General features: G+C 33.1%; 1 protein-coding gene across 1 annotated transcript in view; it reads right to left on the reverse strand.

The window, feature by feature from the left end:
* The window catches only part of PIAS1 (protein inhibitor of activated STAT 1), a 113,320-nt gene that overhangs the window by 62,643 nt on the left and 27,179 nt on the right, over window positions 1-23,498 (reverse strand). Inside the window, exon 2 of the mRNA XM_074327512.1 lies at window positions 22,666-23,110. Coding sequence (XP_074183613.1) covers window positions 22,666-23,110 — 445 coding nt within the window. The remainder of the gene's footprint in view (window positions 1-22,665; window positions 23,111-23,498) is intronic.

The following is a 23,498-nucleotide window of genomic DNA, read 5'->3' on the forward strand; positions in this document are numbered from 1 at the left end:
ATAGACAAATGGGAAGATGCCAAAGACAACTTCCCAGTGAAATTTAGCCTGGGCCAGTTTTGCACACAGGTAAAAGAATATTTTCTTTCTGCTCCTAAAGTTCACTTTCCTGCATCACAAAACCCTCCATTCAAAGAATCTAGAAAGTCTAGAAGCAAAAGTTACTTTATGAACAGAGAGACAGGTGTTTAACCATCATTTTCAGCCTTGATAGGAAAGGAAGGGGAGTACAAATAGTTGAGTAGTTCTAACATATACACTCTCATTTCTCTTTGTCCAACTCAGGTGAAAATGAATATACTCTATGTCTTACACACATATTCATGAATGCAAATGCATGTATACACAAACTATAGAGTACACAAAAATCAACTGGACAAGGAAATATCACCTTTCACTGATTAAGTATCTAAATGGTAGTTTGCCATATGGAAAAAGAAGTACACTCTGTAACGACCCTCAGTTGAAGAACTGAATTAGACTGGTAATTATCATTTTTAAATGATAAAATGTTAAAGTGTGAGGCGATTTCATAGATATATTAAAAAAGTAGTGCTTATCCTCCAGTTTTACAGAAAGTCTAATTTACGTAAGGCAATAAGATACGAGTATATAACAAACTACTAACATTGCTAACTGTAATTTCATTTGATATAATATTAAAGCACATTTCAAAAGTTACATTAAAAGCTTACAGGGGCAAAACGAGAGGTAAAATGCTACACTGGAGAGCAAAGTAAAAGTAAGCTGCAGGTAAAAGCTCCAGCCTTTTTATTCCGGTCACACTAAGTGTCATTCTCCTCCAAATATTCTTCTGATTTAGCAAATCTAGATCTTAAGATGAGGTGAGAATTAATATATGGCCTGATTTTTCTTTATCTAAAAGTAACCATGAGATGAATTCTAGAGACACTTCAACCCTAAGTAAAAACATAAGTTACAGTATCAAGGCTATCGGTTCAACAATAGTGTAGCTACTAAAGAGGAAGTTAATTCACATCCTGAGTGAATTTGAAAATCTGAATTTCCTAATCTGCTAGATGGATAAAACTGCAATTTGACATTTTAAATATTGTTATATTATACCTCCACTCTCCTAGTTGAGCTTTAACTAAATTCTCAATGTATTCATCAGACTTTCTTATCCCTACCCCACCCACCTTGAGTTGAATGATTGCTTCTTAAAAGCTTTTGGATTCTACTCACTAGAGTCTTCTCAAAACATCCTGAAGTGCTAAAGATGAATGTCCATTTCTCCATTTGACAGCAATTCTTTCATAACCATAATTATTAATCTGTTTAGATTTTTGACCCTCAACATGCAATGAGGGTAACTGCTTCCTCTGTCAATGACTCTTATGAAAACATTACTTATTAATATAAATTTTGAGGAACTAGCCGTCAACACTTTCCTGATAAAATAAATCAATGAATAAATTAATCAGGGGGAAAGAGAGGCAAGACACATTGATTACACTGAAAAGTTATTGATGTTGGTAGGAATATTTAGGTTTAAAAGTGTTTGGTAAATTTTAAATAGTAACTATTAGATTGGTGCAAAAGTAATTGTGGTTTAAAAGGTTAAAAAAAGACTGCAAAAACCGCAATTACTTTTGCACCAACCTAATACTTGTTGAATAAAAATAGAAGGGAGAATTCCCAAACCACTAGAAAATGAAAGGGAAACAAAGAAAGCATAATTAATCTCACTGAGGTCAGGAAAGAAAAATAAATGACAAAAGAAAAAGATGGCAGAACAAAGACCAAATATAACAGTGATTACATAAAAAGGAGAATAAATTACATTTCTAGACTGAGTATTTTAAAAGAAAGCTACGTGGTTGCTATTTATAAGAGAGAAACCTGCCACAATGAGATACCACTTCACATCCACTGGGTTGGCTATAATAAAAAAGACATACAATAACAAATGTGGAGAAAGGGGAACACTCATACATTACTGATGAGAATGAAAATGGTGCAGCTCCTGTGGAAAACAGGCTGGCAGTTCCTCAAATGTTAAATACCGAGTTACCATATGACCCAGCAATTCCACTCCTATGTATATACCCAACATAAACAAAAACATATATCCATGCAAAACCCTGTACACAAATGTCATAGTATTATTCATAGTAGCCCAAAAGTATAAACAACCCAAATACGTATCAATTGATGAATGGATAAATAAAATGTGCATATCCATACATGGATGAACCTTGAAAACATGTTAAGTGATAGAAGCCAGTCACAAAAGGTCACATATTGTATGACACAACTTATATGAAATGTCCAGAAGAGGCGACTCCATAGAGACAGAAACTACATTAGTAGTTCTAGCAGCTGGAGAAGGTAGGAATGGGAGTGATTGATAATGGGTACAGGGTCTCTTTCTGGGCTGATGAAAATGTTCTAAAATTGATAATGGTGATGGTTGCACAACTCCATGAATATACTAAAACCAGTGAGTTGTATACTCTAAAAGAGTGAATTTTATGGTATATGAATTATATCTCAATAAAGCTATTATTTAAAACACAAAGGACACTCTTTAAAAATGCCATAAAAGGTTGAAAAAATAAAGAACAAATTTTCTATCAGGCAAATGCTAACAAAAAAGAAGCTTAAAAACAACAACAACAACAACAAGGGAGACTTCAAGGGAAAGTCAGAAAACAGGAAAGGAAATCAGTTTATCTTGAGGCATTCCCGGTAACATTGAAAACAAAGAAAGGATGTTCATTCTCACCACTATTACTCAATACTGTACTGGAATCCCAACGACTGCAATGAAACAAGGTTACGTAAATGAAAAGCATATAGACAGTAAAAGAAGAAATAAAACTGTCCCGATGTGTTGCAGATGACATAGCAGCCTATTTAGAAAATCCCAAGTTTTACAAAAAACTTCCTAGAACTAAGAAGTGAGTTCACTGAGGTCACAAAATACAAAATCAACAACAAAAATCAATTATACATCTACACACTAGCATTGAACACATGAAAATCAAAATTTAAAATACAATACATCTGTAATCATTCAAAAAATAAAATATTTAGGTATATGGCTCCAATAAACAAGTGCAGGACTTGTATACTGAAAACTACAAAATGCTGAACAAAATCAAAGATCTAAATACCTGGAGAGACATACCATACATATTCACATATTAGAAGACTCAATATACAAAACTGTTAATTATCCCTAAATTGATATGCAGATTTAATGCAATTCCTATCAAAATTCCAGTAAGATTTTTCTTTTTTGTAGACATTAGACAAGATAATTCCAAAATTTGTGTGGAAAGGCAAAGGAACTAGAATAGCAAAAAAACCTTTTAAACAAAAGAATAAAGTTAGAGAAACTATTCTACCCAATTTTATGACTTCTTATATAGCTATAGTAATCAAGATTATGTGATATAGGTAGGAGACAGACACACAGATCAGTGGTACAAAACAAAGGACCTAGAAATAGACCCACAAAAGTATGGACAAATGGTTTTTGACAAAGGTACAAAAGCAATTCAATGGAGGAAGGATAAAACAACGGGTACTGAACAATCAGACATCCATAAATGAACCTCAACCTAAAACTCATTTTATATTAAAAAAATAACAAGAAATGGGCCATAAATTTAAATGTAAAACATAAAAATATAAAACTTTTAAAAAAGCATAGGAGAAAAATCTTTCAGATCTAGGGTTAGGCAAAAAATTCTTATTCTTAGAGCACAATCTATTTCAAAAGCACAATCTATTATATAAAAAAAGTTTTAATTTGTCTTTGCATAAGACTCTACTAAGAGGATAAAAAATTGCAATGTAGGAGAAAATATTTGCAAACAACAAATTCAATAAAGGACTAGTATCTAAAATATACAAAGAATTTTGAAAACTCAATAGTAAAAATAACAAACACTCCAATTAGAAAATGGACAAAAGATTAAATTTCACTGAAGATGATATCCAGATGGAAAATAAGCAAATTAAAAGATGTTCAACATCATTTAGCCATTAAAACAACGAGATATTACTACAAATCTATCAGTTGACTAAAATAAAATGTAGTAATAACACCAAATGCTGGCCAATGATGCAGAATAACTGGACCACTGATACATGGCTGGTAGGAATGTAAAATGGCATAGTCATGGTGGAAAAATAATTTCGCAGTTCCTTTTAAAACTGAAAATGAACTTACTATATGACCCAGCAATTGAACTCTTGGGCATTTATCCCAGAGAAATGAAAACTTGTTTCCACACAGAAACTTGTACATGAATGGTCATAGCAACTTCACTCGTAATAGCCAAACACTGAAAACTATTCAAATGTCCTTCAGTGGGTACAATGGTTAAACAAATGGTAGTACATACCATACAATGGAATACTTTCCAGCAATAAAGAAGAACAAACTACTGATATACACAACTTGGATGAACCTCAAAGAAATTATGCTAGTGAAAAAAGCCAATCTTCAAAGCATGCTAACTTTTATATAACACTGGTGAAATAACATAATTGAGAGCAAGAGAACTGATTAGTGGTTGCCAGGAACGAGGGATAGGAAAAGAGGGTGAGTGAGGCTATGAAAAGGTAGCAAGTTCGTCAATGGTAGTCAAGTTAAATACCTTGATTGTGGTGGTGGTTACATGAAGCTACAGATGTGATAAAATTGCAGAGCTACACACACACAAATAAGTGCATAAATAACTGGTAACATTCAAATAATTTCTGTGAATTGTACCAAAGTCTATTTCCTAGTTTTGGTATTTCCTATAGTTAGGAAAGATGCTAACAATGGGGGAGACTAGGTGAAGAGTACACAGGTCATGCCTTCCTGTATACTTCTTTGTAACTTCCTATAAATCTGTAATTATTTCAAAATCAAAAGTTTAAAAACAAGAAGCAAGCTACGGGCTGGAAGAAAATATTTGCAAGCAACATATCTGACTAAGGACTAGTATCTAGAATGTAGAAAGCAATTCTCAATATTTGACAGTGAAAAAAAAAACAACGTAATTTAAAAATGTGAAAGATGTGCACAGGCATTTCGCCAAGGCGACAGAGATGGCCAATAAGCACATGAAAAGACATTCAACAGCATCAGCCATCAGGGAAATGTAAATTAAGAACACAAGGAGATATCCGTACATATCTATTTAAACACCTAAAATAAAAAATTGAAAACAAATATGCTGGCAAGAATTCAGAAAACCTGGATCTCTCAGACACTGCCAATGGAAATACAAAATGATACAGACACTTGGAAAATAGTTTGGTATTGCCTCAAGAAACTAAACATTTATATGACTCAGCAATCTCACTCCTGGGTATGTATCCAGAAAAAAGGAAACTTATGTCCACACAAACACCTGTACATAAATGCTTATAATAACGTTATTTGTGATAGACAAAAGAGCCAAAATACACTTCAATAGGTAAAAAGACAGAGAAAGTGTGACACAGCCATATCATGAAATACTACTTAGCAATAAAAAGAAATGGATGGCAAATTCCAACACCAATCATAAAGTCAAAAGATATCACACTTGAAAAAATAGTTGAAATTTAAATCACAAAGTGCTAAATTCCTTAATTCTACAAATCAGAAGGAAAAGCCCAATAATTCAGTTTTTAAATGGGCACAGTTCATGAACGGTTCAAAGAAAAATAAACACAATCATCTTAAACATACAAAACAAATGTCATCTTAAACATATAAAACAAACTCTCACACTTAAGGGAAATGCAAGTTAAAACTATAATGATCTATAAATATTCATCTATTAATTTGAAATGATCAAAAAGTTTAATAACACACAGTATTGCTGAAGGCATAGGGAATAAAACACTCTGTATAGCCAGTAGGATTATAAATTAGCACAAATCTTCTCTGGAGAGAAATTTGGGAACATCTATCAAAATTTTAAATGCACATTCTACTTCTAGAAATTTACCTTATAAAATATTGGATATATTTAGACATGTGTCTAGTGATACATATCATAGAACATTATCAGTAGTGCTGTTTTCAATAGCAGGAAAGTACCTAAATGTCAACCAATAGGAGAATATTTAATAAAGCGCAGTCCAATCAATTGCATACTAAGTAGATGCTAAAAAAAGAATGAGACAGAAGTTTGTGTGTACAGAGAACTCTCTGGAAAGACAAAAAAGGAACTGAAAGCAACACCTGTGGGAGAGATAAAGGTAGAAAAAGAACTTCCTTTCCATTATAAACCCTTTTGCAACTTGATCTTTTCAGCAAACGAAATAAATGTACTGCTTACTCAAAAATTTTTAAGATAACCAAAAATTAAATACAATAATTCCATGTTAGTGGAGAAATATACAAACAGATCAGCAAAACAGAATAAGGTCAAAAAAAGTTCATCCAAAAAAAGATTGAGAAATAAGAGCCTTACTCTCAGATAAACAAAAGTAAAATCCAAAATTGATGTTTAAAAACCCACAAATGTCAGAAATAGAAAATGTAGGGGACTTTTAATTTATTAATCTTGGAGACAGGATGAGGTCATCAAAACTCAGACAAAATCCAAAAGCCACTCTTTAATAGATGAAAAGCAATCAATGCACTAGACCATATTAATAAAGAGAAAAAAAACACAGTATCATCTCAATAGATGGAGAAAAAGCATTTAATTAAATTCTAAAACACTTTCATGATTTAAAAAAATTCTACAAAAAGGTATGAAAAAAATCCACAGCTAACATCATACTCAATGGCAAAAGACTAGATGCTTTCCCTCTAAAGAATGTCCCCCCTCTTCAAGGTCAACAGCACATGAAAAGGATTATATACAACATGACCAAGTAGGGTTTATTTGTGGAATGCAAGGATGGTTAAAAATATGAAAATTAATCAATGTAATAATACACCACATTAACAGAATGAAAAGAAAAAAAACCACATGATCACCCAATTAATACAGAAAAGGCATTAGACAAATTCAACATCCTTTCATGATAAAAAACACTCAGTAAATTAGGCCTGGAAGGAAATTATCTCAACATACTAAAGGCCATATATGAAAAACCCACCGCTAACATCATACTCAATGGTAAAAGACTAAAAGCTTTTCCTCTAAGATCAGGAACAAGGCAACTTTCTATTCAACATCATGCTAGATTCTAGCTAGAGCAATCAGTTAAGAAAAAGAAATAAGACATCTTAATTCGAAAGGATGTAAAATTATCTCTGTTCACAGATCACATGACTTATATGTAGAAAACCCTATTAAAAATATATTAGAAGAAATTCAGGGAAGTTGCAGGATACAAAATCAATACACAAAAGTCAGTTACATTTCTATACACTAACAATGACAAATCTGAAAAGGAAATTAAGAAAACAGTCTCATTTTCTGTAACATCAAAAAGGATGAAATACTTAGGAATACTTAACGAAAGAGGCAAAAGACTTATTTGCTGAAAATTACACAGCATTGCTGAAAGAAATTAACACAAATAAATGGAAACACATCTAGTGCTCATTGATTAGAAGATTTAATATTGTTAAAATGTCCATATTAACCAAAGTGATCTACAGATTCAATGCAATCCCTAACAAAATCTCACTATCACTTTCTGCAAAAATTTTAAAAAATCATCTTAAAATTCATATGGAATTTCAAGGCACTTGGAGGAGCCAAAACAAGCTTGAAAAAGAACAAAGTCAGAGGCCTGTTTCCTAATGTCAAAACACATAACAAAAGCTATAGTAATCAAAACAGGGTGGTATTTGCATAAAGACAGAGATATAGACCAATGGAACAGAGAAGAGCCCAGAAATAAACCCTCACATATAAGGTCAAATAATCTTTGACCAGGGTGCCAAGACCACACAATGAGGAAAGAACAGTTGTTTGAACAAATGGCAGGGAAAACAAGTTATCCACATACAAAACAGTGAAGCTGGACCCTTCCCTTAGAGCATGTACAAAAACTGATTAAAGACTTGAAACTATAAAACTTCCATAAGAAAACATAGGGTAGATGCATCATGATACTGGATTTGGCAATGATTTCTTAGATATGACATCAACAGCACAGGTAACCAAAGCAAAAATAGACACTTGTGACTAAACCAAATTAAAACATTTCTATGCATCAAAGGAAACTGAGTGAAACCTACCAAATGACAGAAAATATTTGGAAATCATGTATCTAATCAGGGGTTAACATTCAGAATAAAGAACTCCTATAATTCAACAATGAAAAATAACACAAAAATAGGCAAAGGATTTGAAGAGACATTTCACAAAGAAGACATACAAATGGCCCACAAGCACATAAATAGATGCTCAGCATCACAAATCGCTAGAGAAATGCAAGTCAGTACCACAATGAGATATGACACCTCAGCCCCATTAGGATGGCCACTATCGAAACACCAGAAAGTAAGTGGTGTGAGGCTGCAGAGAAGCTGGAACCCCTGTGCACTGTTAGTGGGAATGTAAAATGGTGTAGACGCTTTGCAAACAACAGTATAGTGGTTCCTCAAAAAATTAAGAATAAAATTACCACATGACCCAGCACTCCCACTTTTGGATATATATCCAAACGAACTGAAAGCAGGATCTCACAATAGCTGGGAAATGTAAAAATCCTAAAAGTCTATCTATAGATGAATGGTTAACCAAATGTGGTATATACATATAATGGAATATCAACTAGCCTTAGGAAAAAATGAAATCCTGTCTCAGGCTACAATATGGATAAACCTTGAGGGCACTGTGTTAAGAGAAACGAGCCAGGCACAAAATAAGTACTGTATGATTCCACTTACATGACATACCTAAAATAGTGAAATTGTTAGAAACAGAAAGTGCAATGGTGGTTACCAGGGGTTGGGGCTGAGGGATGGGGATGAAGAAATAAGGAGTTATTTAATTGTTAAGTTTCGGTTTTACAAGATAAAAAAGTTCTAGGTTGTTTGCGCAACAATGTCAATATACTTAACACTATTGAACTGTACACTTACAAATGATTTAGAGGGTAAATTTTTTTTTTACACAATTTAAAACTTTAAGTAAGGAAATTAGACACATCCCATTAAATATAATTATATATTCCCCCCAAAAAGAATGAAGCACTGATGCATGCTATAACATGACTGAATCCTGAAAACATTATGCTAAGTGAAAAAAGCCAGTTACAAAAGGCCATATATTATATGATTCCATTTCTATAACATCCAGAATAGGCAAGTCCATAGAAACAGAAAGATAACTAGTAGTTTTTAGGGGTTGGGGGGAGGGGGGAATGGGAGTGATGCTAATCAGTACAGTGTTTCCTTTTGGGATGATGAAAATATGTGAATTAAATATGTAGTGGTGATGGATACACGACTCCATGAATATACTAAAAAAACCACTGAACTGTACACTTCAACAGGATGAATTTTAAAGTATGTGAATTACAGCTCAATGAAGCTGTTGTTTTAAAAAATCCAAATGTAAACGAACAGATTTGACAACTTAATTGTTTTCCACTTCTGTGCAATGAAAGATATAATAAATTACATAGTAAGATGAGTGACAGGCGAAGATAAAACATTTACAACATATAATAGAGGGTTGGCTATTATGCATCACATACAAAGCACGAAGAAGAAACAAAACAGACTAAAAATGAGCAAAGAATATGAACAAGCAATTCAACGACTACAAATGGTTAATAAGCATAAAAATGTTCAACTTCAGCAGCAAGCAAACGTATGTAAATGAAAATAAGACATTTTCATTTTATCAGTTTATAAAAGTTTTAAATTTTTGATAAAACTGTGGTTAATAGGCACTCTCATAAAAATGTTGGTAGGAGTGTAAACTTTGTTGGGGGGGGGATGCAATTTAATAGCAAATTAGAAGTATGCACATCCTCTGACCAAGCAAAAATACTTTGGATTTAAAGAAATAGATAAGTACAAAAATATATATATTTTTAAGGATGCTCACTGGTATAGTAGCAAAAAATAGAAACAACCTATATGTTCATGGAAAGGAGAAAATTTAAGTTTATGATCATACTGTGATACATTCTGCAGGAGTTCAAAGAAATGAAGTGATCTGCGTGGGAAGGTGTGCATAATACTCTACAATGTAAATACAATTCAGAAGATCTGGGGTGTGGAAAATCTCTATTTTTAATAAGCACCCTCAGTAATTCTGATTTGACTACTCCACAAGACAAAAATGTTAAATTCATCTGGGAAATACAGTCTCTTCGATTTTTATCTCTAGGTTATGACCTTTTAGTTTATTTTGCCTTGTGTTTTCTAAGACGAACTAATGTATGTTTGACTCCTCCACTAGATCATGAACTCCTTGAGTATCTTACTCTTTCCCAGCAACTAGAATGGTGCTTGGCACAAAAGGGCACTTTATATATATTAGGTGAATGAACTTTTAGAATATAAAAACCAAGTTATTTTTATATTTATTTGTTTAAAAAGTCACAAATCTCTTGGGAGGAAGGAATAAGGAAGATTCTACTTCCATGACCATGGGTATTTACGTAAAAATGAAAACATGCTTTATTAAGATTTTTGTTCATTTGCAATGTTTTACAGTGGCTTGATCCATATGGAAAGGATAAAAATCAGCAAACAAGGGAACAAATGAAGGAAGAAAATAACCAATAAGTGATGAATCCTCTATAAACCCATTTCATGTTTCTCTTTTATTCAAGTGATTTTAGAAGAACTTCAAAATTTTACTTAATTTTTTCCCTTGTTTTTGAGGAGACTTATAATCTTCACCTTATTTTTAAGGTCTCTCTACATCTTAGAAAGTACTATAAATTATTTTCTTTAAGGCAAAAATGGTTTTGCTTCCCCCAAATATTAGAAAATCATCAGGGAAATTTTGACATTAACTACATATATATGTCATTTCAACAGAATGAATCTTAGCAAAAACCTGAAATCTAGACTAGACTGAAAAAAACTGAGTTTTTCTTTAAAATATTTAAGTATTGTTTTGTGAAAGGTCTATAATTTTAACATAACACACTTTTTTTAAACCTAGAGACTAACATCTAGAAGTAACACATCAGAATTCTTCATATGTACTGTGAATCTCACACAGGTCTAGACTGATCTGTTGAAATAAAACTCTTTATTTACAGTATGTACTGGTAAAGATTATCATGTAAAATTAAAATCTCAAACCCTCTTTCAATATATGTATGGAATACAAAAGACCTTTGCAGTTTTCTATAAAGTAAATTTCAATACAGTCATCCCATTTGTAGATCCAATAAATTCTACTGAAAATATTCAAGATTTTTCTAAATAAAAATGAGAGCAAACAATGTTATAAATTGCTAAACTATTTTAAAGAAGCAAACAATGTTATAAATAGCTAAATAAACTACTTTAAAGAATGATTTTTAAATCTCCTTATTTATTTTTGATATCTTGTTATATAATAGCACTGGCTTTGGAAGCAAACTTACTTGGGTTTAAAACCCTGACCCCTTCACTTAAGTTTTGTGAATTACTTTCTTCAGGTCTCAGCTACCTCTTTCATAACCTTTAGGCTATTTACAATTACATTTTTTAAATTTCAAAGTTTAGAGGTTTAAATGAGATATCATCTATAAAGCGCCTAACTTACTGCTTGTCAGAACAGATGCCCAATAATTTTTAGTTATGCTTCCTATTCTTTCCCCAATTCATGTATTAGACTTCATGGTAATCACTTTTAACTGAGCCTTAAACTATTCCACATAGTACATAGATCACAGGTTAATTATTCTTCTGTTAATATTGGATATTTAGGTTCTTTCTCATTTTTATACCAGACATAATGTTGCAATGAATGTTCTTAGGCTTTGGGTTTCCAAAGGTGCCATAAATCAAAAGGTATTTCTAAGCTCTTGCTACCTATTGCCAAACTGTTCTTTCAAAGAGCTCTACTGTATTGGTACCAGCAGTAAACATACACTTTAATATGTCATCAATATTGAATAGAAATATATATTATTTAAATCTAATAGTTAAGACAAGATTTAACACCTCATTGTCTTACTTTGAATTTTCTTTCAGAACTAGTAAAAGTATCTTTTTACATTTCCTAGTTGCATTTCCCCTTTAGTAACTTACCTAGTTATACATTTTGCCTAATCGTGTCTTAGTACTCTCCCCCATACTGATTTGTGAGTCCTTTCGTTTAGTCTTATGTTTGATTCAAGTATTTTTCTATTTGAAATACTGTTATATGTGTATACATGCCACTGAGTCTACATGGACTCCTGGTGACCCTGTGAATGTGTCACGTCCACAATGTCCTGTCAACAGCCCTGCTCTGCTCCTGTGGACTCATGCCTAGCGCTTCTTTTACGGAGTCAATCCGTCTCATATTTGGTCTTCCTCTTTCCCTGCTACCTTCTGTTTCTCCCATTATTGTCTTTTCCAAAGAACCCTGCCTTCTCATGATGTGCCCGAAGTCAGACAGCTTCAGTTTTGTCATTTTTCCTCTACAATATTTCAGGCTTAATTTGCTCTAGGCCCCACTTGTTCATCTTTTCTTGCAGTCCAAGCTATCTGTAGAACCCTCCTCCAACGTCAGATGTCAAATGAATCAAGTTTTTTCCTAGCAGCCTTCTTCACTGTACAACTTTACTTTTATACTTGGGATTTTTTTTTTTAATGATGTGGAAAAAAAAACCTAATGCATAGAAATTTGACATATTTACGTAATCTACTGTATCCATCATTTCCTTTATGATTTCTTAAATTATATATAAATTGCTAACTTTATATTTAAACTTCACATGGGGAGGTGGTGAAAAGCACAAAATGCTTTGAGTATTTATATTATACATAAGTGATCTTCCCGTCTAATCTACATCTTATATAATAAAATCATTAATTTTAAAATTAAAATAAACTTTAAGAGCAGAAATAAAACATTCAAAAATATAGCTCCAAAATAAACATTGAAACAAAATTCCACGCACTGCAGAGAACACGGAGAGCTGATAAATTGAATTTGTTTTTTCAAAAGCAACTCAGCCTTTTTATTTTTACCTACCGTAAAGTGATTTAATTCTAATACTATATTCAACATCCAGCTACTTTGGCACTGCAATAGCCCCATCTTTGGCATATCTAAAGCTTATTTACATTTTAGCTTTAATAATTTATCGGCAGCAGTACCAAAGAATTAGAATGACTAATCTTCGCACAAAACTATTGGGTCACCTGCAAGTACTGCCAGCACTTAATAGTATGGCTCAAAAAAGAGAAAGGCTTAAAATATTCTTCCAATTACGCAGATATCTACCAAGAAAATTTCTTAAAGGAAAGCAATGGATTGCAAAAACTGAGTTCTCCCTTTGTTCCACCATCCTACCTGCCCCATGATTACCACAACCAAATCCTGCAGCTGGCTGGTCTGCAATTAGCATGGTGACTCAATTTTGATGCGGAGACTGGGCCAACGTGATGTAGAGCTTACTGGCAAATTCTGAAATGCTGTATTTCAAGCACTATATATACTACAGACTTGATCTTTAAATTCCATCCCAGTAATATTTTATATGTTGGATTTCTTTGTTAAACTGTACTTACTTGCTTCTGAACCTAAATGGATGGCTCATTAATCTCACAATTAAATTTTTTAAATTTCATATGTACAAGTGTACAGAGGGGTTTTTTACTGATTCTGATTGTCAAGATTCCTTTCCAACCAAAATGTCTTATCATTCTTAGTTCTCAAGATAATAAGAATAAAGACATCCATTATTAAAAACACACTAGATTACTTTGTAAGGAATCTCTATATAAATAGTAATAAAATTATTAAATTCACCAGATAAAAAGAATATTATCTACAAAGAAATGTATATCTTAGATTTTGTTTTGAAGTTAGAAACCAGTGCTGCCAAATTAGAAAGAAAAGTTTCTAGGGAAGAAACCCACCTACAGAAAAAATTAGTGCTTTTGACTTCCCAAAATTAAAGTACAGAAGAGCACAGCTTGTGTTGAATTGTTAGAAGGCAAATTTTCTAAAAGTAGAGTAGAGTGAATCATAAAACCTTTGAATGCCCTTACCAATATTCATCAGAGCCTGCGTCCTTGAATTTGCATCACCTGATCTCTAAGCACTAGCTATTAGGCATGTGGAGGAAGGCAAATTCAATTATAAAAAATGAGAGAAGGAAACTGTGAAATATAATCCAATGCTAAAGGAGCCCTTGGCAGAAAACACTGGGAACCAATGTTATTAAGATGTAGCAGAAACCCTACACATACTGCACAAAACAAGATGGATCATTTTAACTATTTAGGAGCGCTGAAGCATCTGCACTTTTTTTCCGTAAGGCAAAACCCAAGTTTATATATAAATTTATGTTTATATATATAAATTTCAAACCTTTCCTATAAATTATTCATACATCTCCCAAGCCTAAAATAATTGTAATTCTCTTCATAGAAATACTCTAAAAAGGAAAGTGATCAACCTAACTTTCTAAATTACTGAGACTATAAACCCAGTACACCTAGGTTGTTGGTTGGTTTTCCCTAGAAGTATCGCTATATTGTTCCACATCAAGTTAGAACTACCTGTGGGCCAGCCAGTGGCTCAGGCAGTTGGAGCTCCGTGCTCCTAACACCAAAGGCTACCGGTTCGATTCCCACATGGGCCAGTGCCAGATGGCTCAGTTGGTTGGAGTGCGGGCTCTCAATCACAAGGTTGCTGGTTTGACTCCTCAAGTCCCGCAAGGGATGGTGGGCTGTGCCCCCTGCAACTAACAAAGGCAACTGGACCTGGAGCTGAGCTGCGCCCTCCACAACTAAGACTGAAAGGACAACAATTTGACTTGGAAAAGTCCCGGAAGTACATTCTGTTCCCTAATAAAGTCCTGTTTCCCTTCCCCAATAAAAAAATAAAATAAAATAAAAAAGAACTACTCGTAACAGAGCTCAGGAATCCAAATACTATAAATAACTCAGGCAACAGATATTCATGGTGTTTTATGGAAAAGATTGTTTGAGAAACATTAAACTTAAATAGAAGCCACATTCCAAGACTTAAAAAAGAGAAAGATAAAATAAGTGACTTGTTTAATTACAAATTGAAGAATGGCACCCATATGATCACTTAAAGTATATTTCAGTGCTTCAGATTCTTCAGTCTGTAGCATCCAAATACTTCCCAAAAAATATTAGGACACATTTAGAATTAGGAGGAACAAGGAGAGATCACCTTCACACATACTAATAATTTTTAATTTGTTATGATAATTTTTAGTAAAAAAAAATTAACAGATGCCTATGAATTGTTTCATTTTATCTTTGTTATTTACTGTCACTGTCCTCAATGAAAAAAGGATTAAAGTACAATGACTATATTCTAAAAGACTATAAACATAAAACTGTACAATAAAAATTTAACTTGCTTACTTCCCTACTTCTTCCAATCCTTCCCGCCATTACAACTCTCCCAAAGGGGTGACAGGGAGCTAAAAGTAAATTTCTTAAAAGAAAAAAACCACAACCATAAAAATTATGATCCATATTGTTCCTCCAGAGAAAAAAACCATTTAAATTATTCTCAAGCAAGACAACACATAAACTTCTAATTCCATTGTCTTTGGAGAGTTAAGAATGGCGCAAAAGAAAATCAGTACAAGCCCTCTTAGCTGACCTCCTCTTAACTGGATTAACTGGTGTTCTCCACTGCCTCTTGTATAAACCATCCTAACGGATGCTCTAGCAAGCTGACTGCTTGTGCCAGCAGGCAACTCTCAGTGCTTTTGTGCACTTCTGCTCACACCACTTGATGTGCTTACAAAGAACAACAGGTGTTTATTCTCAAACTTGGTTATGCCAGTTGCACTTGTAATTACAAAATCAATGAACCAGAAGTACAAAGGAAAAGTTTTTATGAAAATTAAGTTGAATGCTCTGCAAAGACACAATAAAAGCAAGTTGCTTTAAAAAAAATACAACGGAATTAGGTGAGTGGCATAAGTATAAAAGATTTTTTACCCCAGTTGTAACACATTCTGGACTCAAGTTACTTCACAAGTCTTTAAATTCTCTCTCTGCTTGACAATCTAAAATTGGGAATTCAGCAGTCTCAAAAGAAAGTCCTTCACCCACATCAAAATATTGGCAAGTAAAGATAGATTAATATGGTTTAGAGATGTGTAACTTATTACGTATTGTTTTAATCACTCATTACTTTTATCAATTAACTATTGCTTCCAATTGGGATAAGAGGGGATACTGTATCCTTCAGTAATCCACTAGAGGAACACTGACTTTAGAACATTAGAAGTAACACTCAACATCAACAATTATTATTCCTCATACCAGTCTATGAGAACTATCTAATCCATGGACACATGATGTGAACTTATTCAGAGGTACTAGCTAAGATCTTTAAAAATCTGAAAAGTAAGATATCTCTTGAGAAGGTATAATTTGGTTTAAATTTGATATAAAGCAAACTTTGAGATAACTCACCAAACTTTCACATGACTACTCCAAATGAACGCAAAGCTGTTCTCTACATGTTAGACTAAAATAATTAAATTAGTAACAAATATAAAGCTGAGTATTAATGGATCTGTTTATTCAATTCTGAATCAAGTACTGCATCCTAAAGAATTACTTTTTCAGTCACTACGAAAATATTTTGCTTTTGCCATTATGCTCTAACTCGAGTCTACTTAAACAATAAATGTAAATAATATTCTAAACAACGATTCTAAATAAAATAATATTAAAGAAGGGAAATATCTTTCCTCTCAAAGGACATTACAAAACATTTTAATCCAAGATTATTTGTCCTTTATCTTTTTTAATTATGTAAATTCTATAGCTCATCAACACCAGTAGTGGTACACTATGTAAATAAGATTTAAAATGAAGTACACTCTACACGTGGTACTCAATATACCAAAAAAGATTAAAATTTTTCTGTGCCCCTTTATTTATATGGATCAATAATACATGTGGCTAATCCTGCTGGGTTGTCAGTATTTGAGATTCTCCTCTTCATTAAAACAAAAGCAGAAACACACACACACACACACACACACACACACACACACAGATGACTAACTAGAAGAACACAACAGAAATATTTTTTCTCTCTAAAGTATCGTCTATGGAGTCTACATTAAACATGTGGTATCTTTGTAATTAGGGAAATTTTTTTTAAATGAGAGTATATTAAATATCCAAGTCATCAATTACTCAGAATGGGGGTGGGAACAATAAAGGGAAGGATACCCCTTTTCTCCCTACTCTATTTCCCATCCCTATTATAAGTCATTGTTTATGATATGAGGTATGCCTCCATTGTGTTTGGATGATAAAATGGTTAACATTCATTGAATTAAAGTGAAAGACTACTGTATTTAAATGAATTGGAGAAGTAATAAATGTTTACTGAACAACTGCCATGTAAGAGGCTCACAGCTAGCCATTATAGGAATACACAGGTGAATACAGCAGAGCTCCTACATTTTGAGGAACGAGCAACAAAATGTATGAGCATGCAGGAAGGCGAAATCGACTCTGGATGGGGAAGGAATATACAGGTATTAGTGGGGAATCTTGGAAAGATTAATGGAAAAGGTTTTAAAAAGCATTTGAAACAGGCCTCACAGAACAAACAGGATTTTAATACCAACAGGCAAAAATATACAACAAATCAAGCATTTTACAACAACCTTTATTTCATCTCCCAATTCTTCTAGTTAACTATGGACAATGAAAAGAATTCTCTTTAATATATGGTTCCAAAATGAATAAAGATCTTAAAATTACTTACTGTTAAAGAAATAAAATGATTTTAAGAATGGATAAGGATTATCTAATAAAATAGGGAATCACAGAAAAATTATTTTGATTTTTTAGAAACATGAACCACACATAAAAATATTCAGCTTACATCAGAACATAAAATCTATTTAAATCTAGTGTTTAAAGCCAAAAAGGGGAAAAAATGAAAAATTAAATTTACTGTCACATTCTGGACTCAAGTGATAATTGTGATGAACTATACAGGAAAAACTGAACTCTTAAGAGCTTGTAATGATTTTAAATGTATGCATGTTTTAGAAAGAAAGAGGATGCTGGAAGCCATTTAATATTTTTAGAAAATATTGTTTGCTAGATTCAAAACAAACAATCTACTGGCAAAACTAATCCGTTAGAAAACTGAATACTGTGATGAAGTAGTCACTTCTATTAATAAAATACAGAGATAGTCTTTTAATAATATTCAAGAATCTTATAGGTTCTTTATTGTTTTTTATAAAGCAGAGAGGACTTTAAAATACATTCATCCTAAACTCTAAAGATAACTCAGAATCTTCTTTCAGTAACTTTTTCAGATTCATTGAGCATTCTCCTACCCCAAATATTTACTGAATCACTGACCTTCCATAAATTGTTTTCTGGTAAGACCTTTTTATACATAACCATAATGTTTGCTTTATTTTCATTCTATAATAACAATGAGAAATTAGAAATCTATTTACATGCCACCAAGCAATTATATACCACCTATTCACGTTTATGTGTGCCACAAACAATGGATTTATTTATGAAAACTGGTATTAGATCAAATTATACTTTAAATATATAGTCAATTTTTATTACTTGTGGTAGTTGTATTGTATAAAGTCACCACAAACGATGAATTAGTGAATAATGAACCACTGCTTCTAGAGGAAATATAGGGTTAGGTTCCGGTAAGCATCTGGCCGCAACATTTTCATCAATTGATCAATACATAACCTTGTTTTATGTGTGTTTCTGTTTAAAGACACCTTATTTAATATATATTGATGATTTGTTACCATCGATCTCATAGCCAACAGCCTAATCAAAACTGATATAACACATGTATTTTCTCCATAAAGCACATCACAGCCTTCTGGAACTCATGAACACTAGACCGAACTCCAGCATTATGCTTGGGGGCCTTTTGAAACTGTGAAAACACCAGAAAGCACAAAAACGTGGCATTAAATAGAATGCAAAGAGGACACTTGTTTAAAGTAGCAAGAAAACAAGAAGGCAAAAGTCAAGACCTTGCTCAATCACAGGTGGGAAAATGGGAGTTGTCAGCTGACAAACTTTTCATTGCTTTGCGCATGTATTTAAATGACCGTGAAATTGTTGTATTGATTTTGGAATTACAAATAAATTTGAGATGGCAGATATTCAGAAATACAGAATGTGCAAATAATGAGGACTGACAATACAAAGAAAGCCCAATTAAATATGTCTCATGGGAAATATTTTAGTACTTCAAGCCGTCAATTTTGTAAGTGCAAGGGTTTACTTATTGGATATCAAGAATGGGCAAAACTTTATGACACTGTTTTTAAATTGTCACACTAAAACACTGCACTGAAGCATTCTATAAATTTTCAGATGAAGAGTAAACATGGAAAATTATTTAAAATTTATTGCCTATTCTTTAACACGTTGTGTACGGATCACGAGAATCTTCGTTTTTTTCTGAGCCATGAGTTAAGGACGGATAACGAGAATTCTCGTTTTACTGTTGACTCTTTTTACTTTGCATATTTTATTGAATTATTTGTAGAATAATTATTTATAGAATAATTTATAGAATAATTTATTTGTAGAATCTATTATTTATAGAAAAATAATAAATGACATAGAAGCATTTACGCTTTAAAGAGAAGAGTGCATTTTAAAGTAGTTTCCTTTAAAAACCTGCCGGAACAGAGGGGTATGAGGGATTTAAACCCCGCCGTACGCAACGTGTTAAAAAACAATCATTAGGGGCCGGCCCGGTGGCTCAGGCGGTTAGAGCTCCGTGCTTCTAACTCCAAAGGTTGCCGATTCAATTCCCACATGGGCCAGTGGGCTCCCAACCACAAGGTTGCCAGTTCAATTCCTCGAGTCCCGCAAGGGATGGTGGGCACTGCCCCCTGCAACTAAGATTGAACACGGCACCTTGAGCTGAGCTGCCTCCCGGATGGCTCAGATGTTGGTTGGAGCGCGGGCTCTCAACCACAAGGTTGCCAGTTCAATTCCTCGACTCCCGGAAGGGATGGTGGGCAGCGCCCCCTGCAACTAAAATTGAACATGGCACCTTGAGCTGAGCTGCCGCTGAGCTCCCGGATGGCTCAGTTGGTTGGAGTATGTCCTCTCAACCACAAGGTTGCCGGTTCGACTCCCGCAAGGGATGGTGGGCTGTGCCCCCTGCAACTAGCAACAGCAACTGGACCTGGAGCTGAGCTGCGCCCTCCACAACTAAGACTGAAAGAACAACAACTTGAAGCTGAACAGAACCCTCCACAACTAAGATTGAAAAGGACAACAACTTGACTTGGAGAAAAGTCCTGAAAGTGCACATTGTTCCCCAATAAAGTCCTGTTCCCCTTCCCCAATAAAATCTTTAAAAAAAAAACAAACAAAAAAACAATCATTAGGGGAAAATACTATAGAAAGATATCAAAAACTCTGCAGCTTTAACACCATAATTTCTTATGAACTATCTGCTTCTAATATCTTTTTAGGGATAAATCAGCTGTTTACCCATTACTATTACACATTAAAAGGGTCATTTGGATAGATGTATTAAAGCAACAAGATGTAAGATATAAATTATGATATATTAAGTTAAGTTACAAAGGCATGAAAAGACAATTCGTGTAGACATTAGAAATAAACATATAGTCAAGCAAAAATACCTTAGTAAAAAACTTTAAATTTTTTTCAATTTAAATTTAATTTAAAATATTACCCAACATAACCATAATGTGTGTCCAATCTGCATTTCTACTCTTCATAACAAAATTTAGATACATATATAACAACATCTATTCACACTGGTACTTGAAATTCATATTAGTGAAAATGAAAACAACAAGATATATTAATTAACACTAAGAAAATTTGAGAGCTGGGAATCAAATCAAATAAAAGCCACAAACATTTTTTCCTTTTAAATCTCAGATGATGTTCACTGCAGCATGTTTTCTGCAGAAAACTAGAAAATTTTGTCTTTTAATACAGGACTTATCTAAATCACGCAATAATATACAGTCTAACAAGAAATGAGCTAGAATATACATATACATACTGACATGTGTACACATAACACACCATATATAAATGTGTGTGTATGTGTATGTATACAGCCTTCAATTAAAAGTGTGTGTATCTATCTATCTATCTATCTATCTATCTATCTATCTATCTATATCAGACAAGGAGAGATGCCTATAATGTATGAGTAAGGGGAAAAGCCAAGCCACAGAACACATGTATAATATGATACATACATACTAAGTTGCTAATGAGGAAGGAACTTTGGCACTTTCATTTTTTATAATGAGCATGTTTCGTAAGTATACAGTGGGTTCTCAACAAGTGTTAAGTTTTCTTGTTATGGTTATTTTAAAAATAAAATAATGTAAAATAAAATTCATGTTGTTTGAAAATGACTCCTATGCCACTGAATATCCAAAGTATACCTTTTTTTTAAACTGTGCTTCAAATAAATAAAACAGTTATTTAAAAAAAGAAAATGACTCCTATAACCTTAATTTATTCAGGTAAATTCTGCAAAAACAAACATTTACCAGTTCAAAGAATTTTAGTAAATGGTCTCAAAATTCAACATTCAACAATCCCCCAAACTGAAATGTTTAATTATTTGTAACAGGGGTAGGCAAACTATTTTTTGTAAGGGCCAAACAGTAAATATTTTAGATTTTGCAGACATATGTGGTCTCTGTTGCATATTCTTGGGTTTTTTTTTGTTTTTTTTTCTCTTTTAACAACCCTTTAGAAATATTTCTTTTAAAAATTCTTAGCACAAAAAACACGACACAGGCTAGATTTGCATTGCTGGCCATAGTTTGCCAACCACTGATTTATAACAACAAACCAGCACCTGGAATTCTTAGATTTTAAATAAATTACACCAAAGGCATCAGAGATCACAATAGGTCAGTTTTATTCTTCATTAAATAAGGTTGCACTATAGCAATTAAAATCACAAGTTGAATAGCACATGAAATTCTATGAATACGCTAGACATTAATCAAATGATGGGAAAACACAGTAAATGAAATTTCAAATATTCGTATTATATAACCATGATCATGTGTGCACCTATAAAGCACACATATCCACTTTAAAAAATCAGCTGAAATTGAAATACCACAGATCAAAGTTCAAATCTCCTTTTATAATAATAAAACCATTGACTCATTTAAATAATCAAAACTAGTTAGTCATTTGTTTCAGACATAATCAACACTTAGAAATTAAGAACTGAATTCAGAGACTGGTAATAATTACTGGGTTTTAATTTTTTAATTTGTAAGTTATCATAAAATATTAACCAATAATTTAAAATATTAAAGTATAAAAGTTTATATTCTTGGAAACTTTTTAATATTTACTGGGTGAGCAACCATCACTGGAAACTTGACTATACTTTTTGTCTAAAAGATAGCTGCTTTCATATATCTGATTCTGTCTAAAATTGAAAGATTATTATCATCTGGATGCTATTACCAAATGTAAATTTCATTATGAACAACAAACTGGTTCAAGTACTCTAAAATGAAAATGTATCCCCGCAAAGTAACCAAAGAACCATTATAGAATAATCTTACCTAGACTGGTGGGTTTTATCAGTTCATCCAGTAAATCATAAAATGGTAATTTTTGAAGTTTTATATCCGGATGGACTGGGTGAAGAGCTGACGTAAGATGTGGGAGTTCCAGTTCATGTTTAGGTCCCAGAAGAGAAACAGGGAGTAACGATGAGGATGCAGGGTGACCATCGTAAGTGAGCTGTGGAATGGTAGATGGAGACAAAGCTGCTGGCATAGGACCTGAATGTACGTTGGGGATGGACAAGTCCGCGGGCGTCATGATTTTCTGCGGGAACCTCCGCCTATAGAGTTCTTTAATTTTCATTTGTACAGCAGGACTGCAGCCAGCCTTTAGCAAATGCAGGGCTTTTGTGAGAAGTTCGTGTTTGCGTCCGTGCTTGTTTCTCCCAGCGTAGCCCAACAGTACTTGAAGTTCAGAAACTCTAAGGCTCATAACCATTTGCTTAGAGACAAAACAAAATGTAAAACATTAGTATTCCGACAATATACTTTATAATATTAAATAGTACTTTATTATAATCCTTATTGTTTGCTTAAAGGACAATTCATTTACAGTCAATTGTAGTTCTTTTAAACTTAAAGTTTAATCATTTAACGTAAGTAATCAAAGAAAATTAATATTCCTAAATTCACGGACTTCTCCCCAGGGTGATGAAAGATGTAAGATAACCACATCTCACCTCATTCCACTGTTTTGATGAAATTGTCAGGTATTTATCAAGCACTTACTTGAGTCTCCAGGAGAATGCTGGGTGCTATATGTGGATGGCAAAAGATAATAAGCCCTCAAAAACATTTGTTTTCTTGGGGTAAAAGTATGTAAGTATATA

The sequence above is a fragment of the Rhinolophus sinicus genome, linkage group LG03, assembly GCF_036562045.2.
Source record: "Rhinolophus sinicus isolate RSC01 linkage group LG03, ASM3656204v1, whole genome shotgun sequence".
Lineage (NCBI taxonomy): Eukaryota > Metazoa > Chordata > Mammalia > Chiroptera > Rhinolophidae > Rhinolophus > Rhinolophus sinicus.